Source organism: Ambystoma mexicanum, chromosome 1p (assembly GCF_040938575.1).
Source record: "Ambystoma mexicanum isolate Mex_15411 chromosome 1p, UKY_AmexF1_1, whole genome shotgun sequence".
Taxonomy (NCBI): domain Eukaryota; kingdom Metazoa; phylum Chordata; class Amphibia; order Caudata; family Ambystomatidae; genus Ambystoma; species Ambystoma mexicanum.
This window is the reverse complement of record NC_090921.1, coordinates 756,178,522-756,196,875: the sequence shown is the minus strand read 5'-3', so window position 1 is coordinate 756,196,875 and position 18,354 is coordinate 756,178,522. Positions and strand designations below refer to the sequence as shown.

Sequence of the window (18,354 nt, the reverse complement as noted above, 5' to 3'; positions counted from 1 at the left end):
CACACGGAACAACTCTATGGCTTGTAGGATCTTTTCATTCTGTGTATTGTACTCGCAGTCCAGCCCACATCCCAGAGGTACACACACAAGGCATGCAGAAGAAAGTATTGCGTTTTGCGGGAAAGTGCATAACCAAATAAGGACGGACCCGGGTCGACTCGACCTGGGGAAGGTGAAGGGGCAAGATGGCCAAAGGACAGGACAAAGAACTTCGTGGCATGGCCATTTTGGAGCCAGGCCACCTATTCATGCCAAACACGGTTAACAAGGTTAACATGGCAGGAAAGGGTTAAAAATAATGCGAAAAGATAGTTGCCACCAGTCCTGTCCATGACACATCTGCACATCTCACAAAAAGTCGATCAGGAGTTTCTAGGGCCTTTGGAAAATGACTACAGACTCAAGTACACTGTTCTGGAAGGTACATTGTGTACTTGTTACATATTGATCAAAAGTTGCAACATGGGAAAAGGACTAGGGGAAACAAAGTCTCCCAGTACTGACTGTGTTAAGGGCATGCCAGTTTCCCCATTAAAAGTGAGCGAAAGCCCAGAGGAGTGCAGCTGAAGGCTCTGCTTCTCTGGGAAAGTCAGTCTATGGTGTCTAAATAGCAGCAAAAACTTTGGGGATGTACACATGGAGGGAAAATGACATACAATTTTGAAATCTTTCTTAAAAATGACCTTGAACCCTTTTTTCGCACTTGCACCAACGCGCTCCCTCTTTCACAAGACGCCCGCTTCGTAGCGTACTGTAACCATGCCTCCTGTACCGACAGTGCAAGAGAATCTTGGCTCGCGCTGGCACAACTCGCGACTACACCGCGCGCCATGTTACTCAACCGATTCACTTTTAAAACTATAACCCAGTGGTTGCATTACACGTGCTTCATGCTTTCCTTTACTTGCGGTTGCTTTACAATGAGTTTAAATGAATCCTCACGCTGCACAGCCATGTACGGTGTCAATACCATTCTCTTGGCTACTAGTCTTTTGGTCCTACGCTTATGAGAAATCCTCAGTTAGACTATTTACAAGAAAACATATCTAGAGTCTCAAGATACGTTTGCTAACTGTCATTCAGCAAATACTTTCCTCTCAACTTACTCTTCATGCGATTTTCTTTCTAGTCCTACTGTTATCTTAGTTTTGAAATCTTCTTTAAATCTTTGAACTTCAAAATAAACACTCATACCTGTAGTCTTCAAAACTCCCTCAGTCAGTCTTCTTACTTCTTAACTTGATTCTCGGAACATTGGAAAGGCCTTAATTAAGGAGCTTAACAAATATACAACTGGTCTCTATAAATTACTATGGATGGAAGGCAGTTTAGAATATTGCTCACCTACCAAGTACACAGACCATTATCCTCCCCACCAATCAGATAAGGGAAACATACAATTGTTCCTCCAAACAATCAGATAAGATTTACTTCCCTCCATCTTTGTTTATACTTAAGGAAGCAACTTCCTATCCTGGGAATCACTACAGGCCTTTTCCTGCTGCCAGCCCACCTACTCCGACCAACCCTGACAGACCTCTCCCATAAATGAAAATAGTATCATGGCATTTGTGTTCCTGGTACTCAATCGCCCTCAGTACTTATCTGTGTTGGGATGCAGGACATGCCGGTTTCGAAGCTCTGCACCCAGCGTAGGGTTCCTCATCTCTGGCTCTTCTCCTGATGGGAGTGGGAAAGCCTCCCATTGCTCTGACCTTCTCCGCATTCAAGATCTCACGGTTGGTGACCTCCAGATTTGTCCTAAGACAGAGCAGTGTTGTTAACTGACCGGCATAGTACGACTCTGCGGGCGTGTGCTGTTCCGCCCACCAGGGCAGAATTTCATGGAAGCACCGTTAACGGTGCCGGTGCTTCCGTGATCCCCATTCCTAATGGCAATGGGTATTAACAATTTACTGACGCCTGACATCCTGGAATGCCGGGGTCGTAATCCCCCCCGGTGTTTCCGGCAAGCCAGGCGCCGGTAAATATTGCAAGTCTGGCGGCAACCACCCTGGTAGCAGTGGCAAGGTTACCGCCAGACTTGTAATGAGGCCCATAGAGTACCCTGCTCACGGCTCAAAGACTTTGGATTTGTTTTCCTTACGTTTGTCCACATTTAGGGATGCCATTGTTGGGAGGTGGTTACCATCCTTCCGATCTCTGAATCTATATACCTTCCTTTTCCGGGATGGTATGATGAGCCAATGTTGGTGGGAATTTGGGGAATCATGTTAAGTAAAACAACTTAGTCTGTGCACAGACCTCAGCGTGCACTTGCATCAGTGGACTTATTGTTTAGCATGTCTTGTCATAGATTCGGCGTTTGAGGTACGTCCTCCCGGCGTGTTCTGAGTTGCACTTCTAAAGAGAATAGCGAATGTTGTTCATGCAGGGATGACCTCTTTCCTACGTTAATGTCACTACAGTCAGGATAGATGCATGTGTAAGCCTGCAGTAATACCAAGAGGCAGCGCTGTCACTATGACAGCTACACAGGCACCACTATAAATGCTTGTGAAAATATAAACAAACATAGTTAAAAAATGACCACACTATTTGTTTTCAAGGATCCCTGGTGACTCTAACTACAAGTGTGCAGATTAATTTAAGTGTATTTGCCAACATCTCTGACGCAACCACCAACTAAAATATGGCCAGTTAGCACGACATGGCATCACTTCAGCAAACCCCCTTTTCTTCGTGGCCACATGTGCATTGCCATTACAGTTAGTGCATTTGGACAAAGAACAGACGAGGGACGTTAGAAGGTATGTGGTCGACAAGAGACGTTATTTCGGGGTGCAGCACTGTCTGAACTCCTTATTCCTTCAGGTAACAGCCTTGGTATCAATCGGTCTGACCACAACTTTGAACTTAACTTTTGCACAGGTTTATTTGTCAGTTTCTTGTGAGATTTGTCGCCTAAAGTGGTTCGAGTGAGCTGTGCGAAAGTGAGCATTTTACTGTACGTTCTTACAATGTGACTCTCCTCTCTTTGTGGCCTTTAGTACTGTTCCCAATGCCGGGGGTCACGACCCCTCGCACCGAGAGAAGTTCTTCAACGTCAATGACTGGAAGGCAGCTCCCTCTCCAGCGAGTAGACCATGAAGATGACATCTTCCCAAGCTGGTACAGATGGGTGGCCTGGCCGTACCACCTCAAAGCCCAGGTAGCTGAATGCCCGCAGCAGCTCACCTGTGAACACACAAACAAGAACCTCATCAGTCTAGTGCAACCCTGTCAAAGGCAAGGATCTGGAGCACTCGCATGTGTTGGATAACGCCTGAACAAACTAATAACGGCGCTTTCCATTGAGAGAGTGCATGGTGTACTCACAGGTGTACTAAGATTGATGACATGAGTCTAGGTGGCATCAAAAATGCATATGGGAACCGAGAACTGTCATGTGGACCAGATCTCTCTGCAATTCAAAGAAGGTGCAAATGCCCGCCTCCCATCCAGCACAACACCTTCTGGCTCTCATGCCTGTCAGAAGGGCATCAAACTGGGAAGCCAGAACCGCTCGTGATTTCATGCTTGTACATACTCAGGTGCGGGCCACATCATTTATGAGGAATGCCTAATTGATTCTTGGCTCTGTATCTATGTTGTGATATCACATGTTGCTGAATTTTACAGGGCTGCTTGCACTCAGCCACTCGATGGATTTACAAATGGTGACATTTTCATAACGATCCCTTTTAATCCCACTGGAGATCAACAGTAAAATGGACAAACTATTAGGAGATCAACAGTAAAATGGACAAACTATTACTATCCCTAGAACGGGCACCCGCTAATAAGATGCAAGTGAGTTACTAGTTGTTTTAACGACACATAGAAGGTTTGAGTATTTCAGTATGGGTGAATTCACTACACTCGACTAAGAAGCTTGCTAGAGGCGAAATGTCAATTGGTTACAAGTGTGCTGGTCCGGTAACAACGGTGCTGGTAAGCCTACCGGCACTGTTGTTACCGGATCGGCACACTACGAGTCTGCGAGTGGCTGCTGTCCTGCCCGCCAGGTCTGACCTGATGGGCAGGATGGCAGCCGCTCGCAGACCTTCCAGGAAACACCAGCACTATTACTAACGGTGCCAGTGCTTCCCTCATCCCCATTCCCATTGAGTCCTACGGGAATCAATGGGGATTTACATTTTTCCGGCGCCTGACTTCCAGGAACACTAGGGTCGTAATTCCCCAGTGTTCCTGTGGAGCCGGAAACATGCACGAGTCTGGCGACAGTGTGCCGATTTTACCAGCAAGGCTACCGCCAGACTCGTAATGAGGCCCAATATCTTTTTTACACACTAAGGTGCTGCTACAAGTGGAAAAACGGAATATGCGTACCGGGGAGCAAACATTAGAGTTGCAAGCTACTTGCCAGCCATAAAAAGTCACTCACCACCACATTTCTATGCATACACACAGCACCCCATTTCTTACTCGCCAAGAGTCAAATATCACTAGCCAATGGCTTGTTGAGTGCATATTTTTCACCCATGTATTATAGTAAGCATTCCCTTCCCCTCACCGTTGGCACTATACCAAGCTTAGCATATCCTTCCTTCTTGAGGCTGAAAGGTACTGTCATATATCAACAAACATTTAATACTAGAACTGGGAAATGAAGGATGGCTTTTGCAATCGATATTAATGATCTTCTTTACACCATATGAATGAGAATATCTGATGTCGAGAGTAACCCCCAAACCGTGGTTGGTGTGTGTCTTCAGTGCTGCCTTTCAAAAGTAAGAACATCGTGATAGAATGATGAGAAGGCAACACGTGTTCGAAAATCTCCACTGTTCAAATAACCGTGGCTGTGATATTGCAGATTGATTTAGTGAAGGCAAATGTGCTTGATATTGGTGACAATAACCAACGCCCCCCATCCCTACATATCCCATGCCCATTGTAATAATGCTCAGAATGTACTGAAAGCTCATTCATGGACCTGCTTCTGGGCTGAAAGGTGTATCACACATCAAGCACACTCTGGCTAGAACACCTTTTGAGGGAGGTCTGTGTATACCTTTCAGTTTGATGGATTACCTATTAAAATGCCAGTGATTTTATTTATGTTGGGGGAGGGTCAACTGATTTAGCTTTTCAAGTGCCAATTGGGGTGCCAAAAAAGTGCACATAGGGGCACCCATTTAAAATCGCCAGATATGATGTGGAGAAAGGTGGAGACTCTGGCTAATTCAGTTACTAGCAGTAGAGCAGGTCACCCCACACCCTCTGGGGGATGAGAAGGGACTGCTACTCTGAGATAAACTGGTTAAACAAGTTTGTGTCTGGGACATTGAAGCCTCAGTGCTTCGACAAAGCTTTAACCACATATCCAGGAACAAAAGGGGGAATAGGTTAAGGAAGCCACACAGTAAAATGTCGTCCCTGCCTCAGCCCAGGTAATGGTATGTATAAGTCTGGATGGCTGCAAGGCGAAGCGAAGGGTGGAGTTTAGGCACCATTTCAAAACGACAGTCTACAAAAACATTCTCATCTGATGTATTTTGAATAGAAAAACCAGTGTTACCAAAGTTGCCCGACAGTGTAAGAATGAAATGTTACCTGTTTTACACATAACTAATATATTCATGGATGGCCTATCATCTAATGCTTACAATAAAGAAGCATTTAACAGGAGACGTATACAATCAAACCAAAACGTTTTTGGCTTGAAACGCTAAAAGGACTACCTCCCTCTGGTGATATTTTTTCTGACCTATTCTCCTCTCACTGATATCTTGGATATTTCCCAGTGCCAGTCGATCTTCGGAAATCTGTTTCAGCCCCATGGGGCGCAGTATGGTTATGCGCTGGGTCTCGTTGCCACTCTCGACTGTACGCCACCAGCAAATGGGCCCATGCTCCATACAAATAGAGATTGCCGCATTCCCTGACCTGTTCCAGCTCTTTTTCCTCAACAGGGAAGGAAGGAACAGATGTGCCTGAGTTGTCTTTCTCTTAGAGACAGTTGGGAGGCTGATGAGGATTCTTGGAGAATCCATTGGAAAGAACTGAAAGGCTGTTTGTCAAGGTTTCTAGTGATTGCATCGGAAAAAAAGGGTCGACACACCAAAGCATCGAAAACAAAGCATCTAATGCCAAAACATCGACAGTCTATTTTTAACATGGAAAAGTGCCTTTCCATCTAAACCAGTTCATCGAAAATATAAATGGACTGGTTTCAATGGAAATGCACTTTTACATGTAAAAGATAGCATTTCAATGCACTTTTTTGTAGTGAAAATGTTACATGGAGCTTTCCAGTGCTGAAATTTCGGCACTGGCCAGCTCCTTGTAACGTTTAAAAATGTTTTTGCATATTGGGGGGGGGGGGGTAACCCTAATGTAACCCTTAATCTAACCCTAGCCCCAACCCTAACCCTAATGTAACCTTTAATCTAACCCTAGCCCCAACGCTAAACCATAACCCTAATGTAACCCTAATCCTAATGTAACCCTTAAACTAACCCTAATGTAACCCTTAATCTAACCCTAACGCTAATGTAACCCTTCAGATAACCCTAACCCCAACCCTAATGTAACCCTTAATCTAACCCTAGCCCCAACCCTAACCCTAATCTAACCCCTAATCATAACATTACATTTCGATGGATCCATCAAATTTTATTCAACGAAATGGCCATTCTATAGAATAGCATTTCGATGTAAAAAAAATTTGATGGTTTGGTGTTAGATGATTTGGTTGTCGATGCAACGACCGGATACCGTTTGGCAACTGAGTTACCCATTTTGGCCCCACCAAGAGAGAGGAATGTTGTTTTTCCTTTTTGAATTGCCCAGTTCTGGATGCATAGAAGCTCAGGATACTCTTGGGATCTAGCCCAGGGGTCTGCAACCAGTGGTTCTCCAGATGTTTGTACTATGACTCTCATGATCCCTCACCATCATCTATATTGCCTAGAGCTGACGGGATAATTAAAATAACTGGAGAACGAAAGGTTGCAGACACCTGATCCAGCTAATTACATCTTTCCTCCACTTTGGGAGGTTGTGGAGGAGGGTAAACACTGTTAAATGGATCTTATGTAAGGGGTACAATTACAATGCCAAAACTACTTTGGGGAGTGTTATGGATTTCAATCAGGCCATACACCCAGGTCTCAGCCTAGCATGCAATGCACAATGAAATACTTATTTATTGTGTCTATAGGTTCAATATTCTGAGTGATATACCACTCATATCGCACCCATCTCAAAATACCCCTCGGGTCACAGTGGACCAGGAATCAGGCTGGTTGGTAAAGGTAAATATATATTTATTATTTAAAATTGAAATCACACAAGTTTAAATATATATATGGGGCAGCAATCACCAATGTGGTGACAAAACAAATCAGAAATAAGTAAGGCAAATTAATTCACTTTTGAGCAGCACAGAAGATAAAACACAGGGAAAAGACAGTTTTGGTTTGTGAAAAGATAGCGCTTAGGTTAAGATTTCCCCTGGCAAAGTTCTTAATTCACAAATGAGAAATTCTACACAGATGTAAGTAAGCAGCAGGTATTTAGGAATGAAGAACAGATAGAGGGCGCTAGAGAGCCATCCAAGATGGCTGCCTCCTAGAGAGCTCTGTGTGGCTCTCCATTAATCCTGCGACATCCTTCCCTCTGCGGTGTCCGTTTCTCCCACAACTACAGCCAGGTGCATTCAGGAGGCGCCGACGAACATTTTAAGCCCAAAATCGTCTTTGGCGGCAGAGCAGCGGCCGAGTCCCGGCCTGGCCAGCAAGGCCTGCCGTTCACGCCGGCAGTGAGCCTCGGACGGAGGAGGGGATCGAGAGAGAGGTGCAAGAGCTCCCCATCAAAGCTCGAGCGGCGGCGTTGGTGTAACACCCGACACCCAGAGCCAGCGGAGACCCGTGGAAGTGTAGAGCTGGGCCGCGTCAAGCAGCGGGTAAACGTGCGCGCCGGAGGCGCCAAGAGACACACAGTCTCTGTCCCTGCAACAGCCCGGCCGAAGCTCAAGAAGAAGTGCGACGAGCAGCGGTGCTCTCGCTGAGCACCCAGGTAGGAGCTCCCCCCAGCGTGCGCAAGCTGCCTCCCCGATCCGTCTGTCTGCAGAAACCCTGCGCTTCCGTCAAAATCCTCGGTGAACGAGGGAGGCACAGCAGGATACGCCTCGCCAGCAACCGTCCCCAACGCCCAACCGGCTGCCTCCCCTCCGTACGAGGGCCGCACCCAACCTACTCCGGGCTTCCACGAACTGCGAGAACACCAAGGCCCCCCCACCCCCTAAGGCGGAGCGGAGAGGAACACGCAGCGACAGGGGGATATCACCATCATTCCCCACAGCCACAGCGAAAGCCACAGCGATCAGCCCATTTGGCCGAGGCCAACACTGTCAAACCCCACGGCCGCCGAGAAACAGTGCCCAGATCAGAGACCCTCAGCACCCCATAGCATACAGCAGAACGGCAGGCATAGGAGACCCGGACTAACAGTATCACCTTTAGGGGTTTGGCTACGACACATGGCCATACGGGCCCCGCCGATCGGCGACACAACTCCTCACACCGAGGCCCGGAAAAAGCCCGGCAGCTCACAACCAGAATATCTGCAGCCTGAGGAGCACAGCGTCCCCGTCTGAGAACCTCAGAGGACGCCTCTGCAACCCGGCGTTACAAACCCTCTAGCAGAGGCAGACGCTCCTCACAAGAACAGTACTAACCCGCGTAACACAAGTGGTCCTAACCCCCGAGCTAACCCCATACTCAAGTGTCTCTGCAGTAAAGGGAGTAGACTGCTAGAGCTTGCTCTGCAAATCAAGGGGGAAAAAAAAAAAAGCCGCCTCACCAGGAATTCACTCCAAACCTCCCCCAAATAGCAACCCGACGCCGACCCAGCTACTACCCTAACGCAGCCACCATAACGAAAGCAATAGGCGTCACTCGATCACCAGTGTTTGACCACCAGTTATCCGCCTGTTCCATTTTCGAGTGCTTGGAAGCAGAAGATAGTTTAAAATGGGGAAATTAGACAAATCCCAAAAGAAACTGAACTTTGAGTCTGGCTCCACCAGCAAACCGCATTCCGAAGCGAGCGGAGCGGCGTCACCAACACCCACTATGTCCCTGCCAGAAGAGCAATTACCAAGTTTCGATATCAGGGAAATTCTGATGGACCTCAAAGCTGGAATTGGCGACTTAGGCAGTAAACTCGACAACCTATCATCTAAAGTAGACCTGCTCCAACATCGCCTCGACAAGCACGCCGATAGGTTAGATACAGTGGAGCAACGAGTATCCGACCTGGATGATGGCGCAACAGGCCTTACCACAAGAGTCACCGCCCTCGAGTCCCAGATGAAAGCAGTCTGCGCCAAGAATGAAGACTTAGAGGGACGCTCACGAAGGAATAACATCAGAATCATCGGAATCAGAGAACAACAACTCCAAACGAAAATGGAGGACTATGTCGAACATATCTGCATAGACCTCTTCGGGAAAGAGCTTCTCTCCAAAATGTTTGTAGTTGAACGAGCCCACAGAATTCCGAACACCAGACCAATCCCAGGCGCAAATCCACGGCCGATTATTGCAAAACTATTAAACTATAAAGATAGAGATGCGATACTCAAGGCAGCCAGAGAAAAAGGGAAACTGCAATATGACGGAGACCCAATCCAGTTCTTCCCAGATTTCTCCCCTACCGTTCAAACACTGAGGCGCTCCTTCACGACAGTTAAGAGAAGACTGCAAGACAACCAGATACTTTACTCAATGCTCTACCCAGCAAAGCTTCGCATTCAACATGAAGGGAAAGCCCTCTTCTTCCACACACCTGAGGAAGCCAGCGACTACCTTGATCACGCCGGCTGCAGATCCGCCGCTAATAACCCCAGACCGCAGCGTGAACACCAAAGACGCAGAGAACCGCCATAACGTTCGACCCAGGCACCCAAGGGAACAGGATTCATACCCCCGACACCAATGCATAAACCTAATACTGCAGAGACTCACTCCCAGTGCGTTGGAGAGCCACCCTCCCCTCTCGGGAGGCGCAAGTGCCCCAAGCACAGCAACCCTTATAGTTTAGTTATGAAGAGGGAACCTCGCGGGTCAGTTGGGGGTTACCCGCACGCGGGAGGGAAGTCACAGTTGCCACACCACCTCCAGTTGAGGTGCGCATCCTCACCTTCGTTTAGCCGTGAGGAGCGGCCAAGTTGTGCGACACCAGTTCCACGCCGTCCTCCGATCCTGCATCCCCTTCGCTCGCCACCACCTCTATCTCACCGTCCATCCACCGAACCTCCTGGCAAGACCATAGGGAACAAAAAACTAATCAATGTAGACCCTGACCCGTTCCATTCAGAATCATAACCTGGAACATAAGAGGAGGCAACATCCCATCTAAAACTAGGAAAATCCTCCAGTACCTTAGAAGACACGAAGACGACGTTGCCATGCTTCAAGAAACTCACTTACTCCCAGGGAAGGATCATCAGTGGGCCAAGAGCTGGGGATGCCATAGATACTTCTCCTCGTACTCATCTTACTCCAGAGGAGTCGCGATCTTAATACACAAGATGATCAGCTTCCGGCTTGTCCACACCACAAAAGACAACGAAGGGAGAACTCTCCTTGTGAGCAGCATTATAGCAGGCCAGAAAATCACCTTTGTTAACTCGTACGCACCAAACATAGACGGCCCCGACAACTTCAGCTTGGTACTATCCCGTCTATCATCCCAAGAACCTGTGACCATAATCTGGGGCGGAGACATGAATACAGTGCTGGACCCGGTGAGAGACATATCAAGAGCAACCCCACAACCTCCATCCAAAGCCAGCCTTCAAATAAAAGAAATCTGCAAGGCATTCAATCTGAAGGATGCCTGGAGAACGTCTAAAGGGGAGCTGCGTGAATACACTTTCCACTCCGCCGTACACAACTCGAGTTCCAGGATCGACTATCTGTTCACCTCTGTGAACGGCCCATGGACCAGCGGCCCATGCGATATCCATCCAAGAACTCTCTCAGACCATTCCCCGGTAACTCTCGTTCTAAACCCAGCACACCCCAAACCCCCCCTACAACGGTGGCGTTTCAAAACCGGCTCAATGCGGGATGAGGTATTCGCTGCCGAACTAAGAGAAGAGATTGCGTTGTTCCTCGAAGTCAACACAGGATCTGTGGCCTCACCCAGCACACTGTGGGAAACTCTAAAGTGTTTCGTCAGAGGGGTCTGCCACGCCAAAGAAAATGGCATATTGAAACTCATACGGCGGGAGCTGACAACTTGTGAAGAGAAACTAAAACAACTTGAACTCCAGTGCTACAACACAACCAACCCGAACATACCAGTCGCCCTGAGGGAAGAGCTACAAAAATTCAGTAACGCAGCGGATCGAGAAGTGAAATTTCTAAATCGCAACAGTCTAGTCAGACAATACGGCGAAGGTCAAAGACCGGGCGCCCTCCTGGCAAACCTGGTCAAGGCACACAACAAACAATCGCCAATAGAAAGGATTCGGACCAGGCAGGGACACTTCGTCCACACTGACGAAGATATAGCGGAGGAATTCAGGCTCTTCTATCAGGACCTATACAGCAACAGTCACAAAAGCGACCCACAAGTCGCGTTGGAGTACCTCGAAGATGCAGAGTTGTACTGGGTTGAGCACTCCCTGCGGGAACCACTGAACGACCTAATCACACAAGAGGAGATCACAGAAGCTATCAAAACCCTCCCTAGCTCAAAAGCTCCTGGCCCAGATGGCCTAACAGGGGAATTCTACAAAGCCTTCGCCACCACCCTCGCCCCCCTTCTGGCGGCAGTATATGCCGAGGCACTAGAAAAAGCGACTCCCGTGAAGCCAACGTCATCCTCCGGCATAAGCCAGGCAAGCCACCAGAGGACTGTGCATCGTACAGGCCCATTTCCCTCCTCAATCTCGACAACAAAATACTTGCAAAGGTGCTTACCAACAGGCTACTACCATTGATGCCCACCCTCGTCCTGGCAGATCAGGCAGGCTTCATCCCAGGCCGCAACACGACCTTCGGCATCAGGAGGCTGTTCAGCGTCATTGAAGCACTAGACCCCTCAACTCAAGCAATAGCAGTCCTCCTCGACGCCGAAAAGGCATTCGACTCGGTGAAATGGCCGTTTATGTTCGCTGTACTCACCAGAATGGGTCTGGGAGCCCGCTTTATCAAGCTAGTATCGTTATTGTACAACAAGCCGCGCTCCAACATCATCATAGGTACGGCAAAATCGGCTCCAGTGATACTCCAGCGGTGCACCAGACAAGGCTGTCCACTCTCAGCATTGATCTTCGCCCTGGTGATGGAACCGCTGGCCTCCATCCTAAGAGAACATCGACAACGAAGAGGACTCGTTATTGGACCACACAAGCTCATCATATCCCTCTACGCGGACGACGTGGTCCTGTTCGTTCGCGATCCCGAAGAGAACCTGAACCCAGTCATGAGGGAAGTAATCAAATTTGGGACAGCCTCCGGCCTGAAAATCAATCAATCAAAGTCCATCATATTCCCGCTGACCCCAGCCACCAAACCCTTCGAAGATGACTTCCAATTCACATGGAAAACGTCCAATGTCCGATACCTGGGAATCCAAATGTCCCTGAGCTACCACGAGGTGTTCCGCGACAATTACGAAGAGGTGACCAAGTCCCTCCAGGAAAAAGTGACAAGATGGAAGACCCTACCACTAACGCTCTGGGGAAGAGCTTCCCTGGTCAAGATGGTGATCCTACCAAAATTACTCTACCCGTTTACCAATATTCCAATATTCCTTCCTCAAACTTATCTGAAAAGACTAAAAAGCATGGTCCTCGAACTACTATGGGCAGACAAACCGGCCAGAGTGGCATATGCAACACTAACACTTCCAGTGGCGAGCGGTGGCCTCGCCCTCCCAGACATGGAAAAGTACTTTTGGGCAGCGCAAGCGCAATTTCTCAGTCACTGGTATGCCTCCCACACAATCAGACCTCACGTTCAGGTGGAACGGGCGCTAGCAACACCGAACCTGTTAACCGCAGTCATCTTCAGTCAAATTCCTGTTCCCAACTCCACCATGAACGTAATGCTTTCAACATATAGAGTTTGGCTGAGATTGGCCCAAAGGTACGGGGTAAAAACAAGATACTCTCCCCTGTTGCCCATTAAATTCATTCCAGGAGTTCCGCTTACGTCTGTAAAAGTATTTCATCAGTGGGCCGATAAACTGAAAATTGAGACTCTGGAGGGATTTCTTCACAGAAGACGGCTTTATAACTCCGCAACAAGCAAAATCGAAAGGCGGCAACACCGCACTCGATGTATTCCTCTATTTTAGGACCCGATACACGTTTCAAGCGCTCCTGCCGGACTTCCCACGTCAGCCACAGACCTGGCAATTACTACACAACGCCATTCAAGCACAAGGTGAAGGCAAGCTGGTGTCACAAATCTACAAAGCTATTATTACTGATACATCACCTAAACTCTACCAAGCAAAGATCAGATGGGAAAGGTCCCTGCACAGTACAATATCAGAGGAGGACTGGACCTGCATCCTGAAGCAGACTCAAAAAATTGCCCTCAACTCACGCTTTAAACGAATCCATTTTAACTTTCTACACCAGACCTATTACACACCTGCGAAAGCAAACCAGCATCGCCCTGAAACAGCTGCAAAATGTGAAAGATGTGGAGAACATTCAGCAGACTTCGTCCATTTGGCATGGGACTGCCCTGAAATAACACCGTTCTGGAATCATGTCTTGGAGACAACAGCAGCAATAGTGGGAGAGGCGATACAACCAAGCCGGACAGCGGCCTTGCTGGGTATGACAAGGCTGCTCTCTGCCCCGACAAGGAAACTGACAGGACTTCTGCTGACACTGGCCCGGAGGAGAGTGGCCATGTCCTGGGGCCGGGCCCCCCCCATCGTTCATCGCCTGGCGCAAAGACATCCTTTATTGCCAGGATGTAGAAACAGACTTTGTCAAACAACTTCCCCTACATGCCCGTCCTCCAGACATCTGGGGTCCGCTGATAACATTCTTGCTAAAAGAATCAGTGGAGGACTCTACCAGCCAACCAGATGCCTCAGACACAGGAGAAAGGTCACAGTGAAGATACAGAACTAGCAGCACCATTTCCATGCTACATCGACCTGGAATCAGGACGGCACAAACAGTTGAACTATGGGCCGAGCCGGGGGTTGGGGGGGAGGGGGATGGGGAGGATGGGTGGTGGGACACGGCGCAGAGTTAAGTCCACCCTAATGTGGGTGTGTATTTGTTCTTATGTCTTTATAGAATAATACAAAAACCAAAAATAAAGGTTTTAAAAAAAAAAGGAATGAAGAACAGAATGTAGAGTTTGAATGCAATCTTCCCTCCCCAAACAAGAGAGAAAAGCGTTTTTGGGAAATTTGCATTTTTTAAAATGACAGTTGAAAATGGCTTTGTGAAACAACGAAAAGTGCAAAAATGCTTACATTGATTAAAAAATTCCTATGGGAGCAACACTAACCAGATTCTAACCAACATGAGCTACAAGATGAGCAACAGAACACACTTTAAATTAGAATGGGAGTGTGGAAATACTTTGAATGGGAAAAGACACGTGTAAAATCTTTGCAAAAATGCAAATTAGTTGCGGGTGTAGCTAAAGGTCTTAGGTTTAACTGAGAGTTGAAATTATGTCTCTAGCTATAAAATTGAAGAAGTTATGTAAGTTTTAATAAGAGGCGTTTTTGAAAAAATAGAACAGAGAAAAGCAGAAATTCGGTTTTAAAAATGACAGATTGGTTTTATTTAAACTATATTAATAACTAAGAAAAAGAAGAATGCCGCCCGGGAATCGCCACAATTACGCATGGCCTCTTGTAACTCTTCACGTGGCGGATACTATGTTTTCTTTATGGGAATTATTTTATTTAATCCAAATCACTAATGGGTTATGGTTTTGTAAAACAAATAAAAGAAAATCAGCGCTAACACTATGAATTACAAACAGGGTTGCAAAAATGGTTCTGACAATATTAGAGGTTCTTAAGTTAACGAGAGGATGGGTTGAGATTGGGATAGGACAGGGCAAATATTTATGGGTCACTAGGATTCTTATCGATACTTACAGTCCACTGTAATTTAATATTGCACCGTCAGGGTTCTGGTCATCGCGGGTCAGGTCTACCGGCATCCGGGCACCTCTGGCAGGATGGTCAGCTGGGCGGTTTGGGTCAATTGGACTGGCACCTCTGACTGGATTTGGATTGGATTGGCCCTTCGGGTCACTGGATACTGTAGTTTGGCGGGATGGCAAGTTCAGTAGGTAAGCCTTAATGGTAGCAAGCCAGACTGGATCAGAATTATTTTCCCTTAAGTTTGGGATGGTTCAAGATTTGGGCCTAGCTGAGAAAGAGTTCAGAAAATGCTTGGCCTTAGTTTTGCAAAGTATTCTGGATCAGGACAAGATGAAGAAGTCTGGAACAAAACGCAGCGCGGAAATCAGGATGTAGTCAGGAATCAGTGTGTCTGTGTGTTGTGAGGTTCCCATATTTATCATGCCAAGTGACATCACACAGTTTATGGTAGGGGCAGAATTACAGTCCATACCCACTCGGCTGTGATAGGTCCAAGGCACTTGCCTTTTTCTGGTTGGAAGTCAGAAAGAGCTGTCATCTTTTATGATGTGATTTAGGAACTTCCACATTGATTTGTACGAAAACGTAACTTTTCCACAAATGCACATTTCTATAATTATGCCCTCTACTAAAATCGGAAAAATGCATTACATATTTGAAGGGTTATCTTTACATTCAATTCCCATCTCAATGCAAGCTGTCTTTGCCGGTCTGTGGAATTTTGTCAATTTTAATCATAATGGTTTGGCCTAACAATTCCTAATTCAGTACAAATCTGTGCAATCACCACTAGAACACGGGTATACAATATTACACTTGCAGCATTAATAACACTTGGCGCAATCAGTGTTTTGCTGCATCTTTGGTTCCTTATGCAGCACAGGGTTCACTCACGTCTTCACAGAAAGAGCAGAACATTAGATTTACAACTACACATTTTTAGATTTGCCCTCCATCATGTTGCAAAGTTAGAGTTTCAAAACTTAATCACAAATAGGCATTTAAACACCAAAAGTTCTTGTCAGTTTTTCCAAAAGTTCTTGTCAGTTTTTTTTTTCTTTTTAACTTCCCTTTCAACAGGCAACAGCTGTCAAATTCCTTTGATCAGGGTGGGGTGTACTCTTCCTTGAGAGGGAAGCTCCCGGCCCCTCCCCTGTAGGGATCAGTAGGCAGCCTGCCATTGTCCTTGGCTGGGCCAGAGACGAAAGTTTGATGAGGTCTTTGTTCTAAATATGTGAGAGCCTCCAGCATCAATTAAGCCTTCCTGTAGCAGCAAGGTGTTACCCATTCCCAGGCTGAAGCTGTCAGCTCAGAATTAAATATTTGATTAACTCAAGACTGGGTTTGAACTTTAAAGAATTACCTACAGCTTTCATTACAACATATAACTTGAACACAGTTCATAGGTAGATTTTGACATTTAAAGAATTAGGCCTTTCCACTAAAACATACTTTTAAAGCAGGCGATTTTGCACTTTCTTCAGGGAAAAACACCTTTAAACTGAGTCTTTTACATCCAATTTTCTTATGCACATTTAACTCGGCATTATTTTGTCTTTGAGGGCTGAGATGTGTCTGCAATCTGGATGTACGTATCCAGCCTTTGCTTGGAGTTCTCTCTGCACAGCTGAATTTGTTACATGTTGCCATTTTTAGCCACATTTTTCCTGTGGAACTGAAAAAAATGTTGCTGGTATGCCTTTTTCATGAGATACATTTCTTGGCTGCTGTCAGTCAATGAGGCCCAGCTTCTCTGGCCACACTGGATGATCTGTACCCTTTTTAATTTTAATGGTTCACTGGATAATGAATGGATCTAGCGCCAAAACAGCACTGTGAAGGTTGCAAAAGCTGCATTTTAAAACGCATTTTCATTGTTTTGCCCAATTCTGTGGCCTTGCTTCATGTTAACTGTAACAGCACCCACTGGCATTCTCCTGCAGTGAGAATTCTGATGTCGCCCCCACTTTGAATGTGTGGCAGGGTTGTGCAGCTTTTGGTGAGTGTGACCCATGCACCGCTTTGCAGATTTCTGCGCGCACAGGGGTCAATTTTTGGCTGTCTCTTTCCCCATTTGTAAAGTGAGGCAGTGGGGCACATTTGGATGGGTTAAAATATCCAACAGCAGGACGGCCAACCTCACTCTTAAAATAACCTTCTCCTTAGAAAAAGCTAAGTAAGGAGGATTTCTAAATATGGCCTGAAGCTCACTCACTCTATCAACTAAACTGATAACTATCAAGAAAACCACCTTCAATGTTATCATTCTCAAAGAACATGAATGTAAAGACCCACACAGAGCTGCCAGAAGGGAGTCTAATACAAAATTCAAGTCCCAACTAATGTGGAGGGCCTTCAATACATTACAGCCTTGTTGCTGGCCCGATTTCTCTGTTTTCTTTCAGAACCTCTGAAAGGGGCCCCTGGGGGTACCTCACGTCTATGGAAACAAGGCAAGCCACCACACACGATAGATACGCCAGACACAAGGTTGTATTCCCAAAGCTAGGGTTTATTGCAAAGCAAATACTCAGTGGGCCAACTCGGTCTCACGCCCCGCAACGTGTATCTCTAGACCTCGAGGGACGCAAGAGAGTGAATTACGTATATCAGTTACATATATACAAAATGCATATCATACAATCAGCTGTGACATGTTTAACACCCCCCTTTATTGGGTTTCTTTGAACTCGGTTTGATGATGGACACTCTTGACGAATATGACACCTTCAAACGTCTATTCTAGCAACAATATGCAACTTTGCAAGTGCAGAGACATCTTTTCTTTGTTGAACAGAACACAGTGCTTCTTTTCTTGGAAGCAAGCTACATACGGGGGAAGAGTCACATTCCAGACCTTGCTATCTATGAGGTGCTATTCGTGTCCTGGGAGCCGACACGCTCTACAGGGCTCGGAAAAGGGGGCCGTAAGAAGAGCATAATTCAAGCCTTTAGCTGCTTTATTCTAACATATTCTACCATATAACGAGACAGGCTGGCAGCTGTGAAATGATTAAATGCCCTGTGGCTTTGCTTCAAGGCTACATTCGGGAGGGAGGCATTCCTTCCCGCCGCTGCCTAAGTTGTGTTTCAACAAACTCTTATTAGCCTCACGGCCCTGCGGCCTTGTCCTTTCACGTTCAGACAACAATGTTAACAGTCGAGCAGTGTAAGCAGAAAATGTGCTGCGAAGCAATATGAACAGAAAGCAAT

General features: G+C 46.7%; 1 protein-coding gene across 1 annotated transcript in view; it reads right to left on the bottom strand.

The window, feature by feature from the left end:
• Nucleotides 1-2,870: 2,870 nt before the first annotated feature.
• The window catches only part of OAZ3 (ornithine decarboxylase antizyme 3), a 179,495-nt gene continuing 164,011 nt past the window's right edge, over nucleotides 2,871-18,354 (bottom strand). Inside the window, exon 5 of the mRNA XM_069626441.1 lies at nucleotides 2,871-3,198. Coding sequence (XP_069482542.1) covers nucleotides 3,068-3,198 — 131 coding nt within the window. The 3' untranslated portion in view covers nucleotides 2,871-3,067. The remainder of the gene's footprint in view (nucleotides 3,199-18,354) is intronic.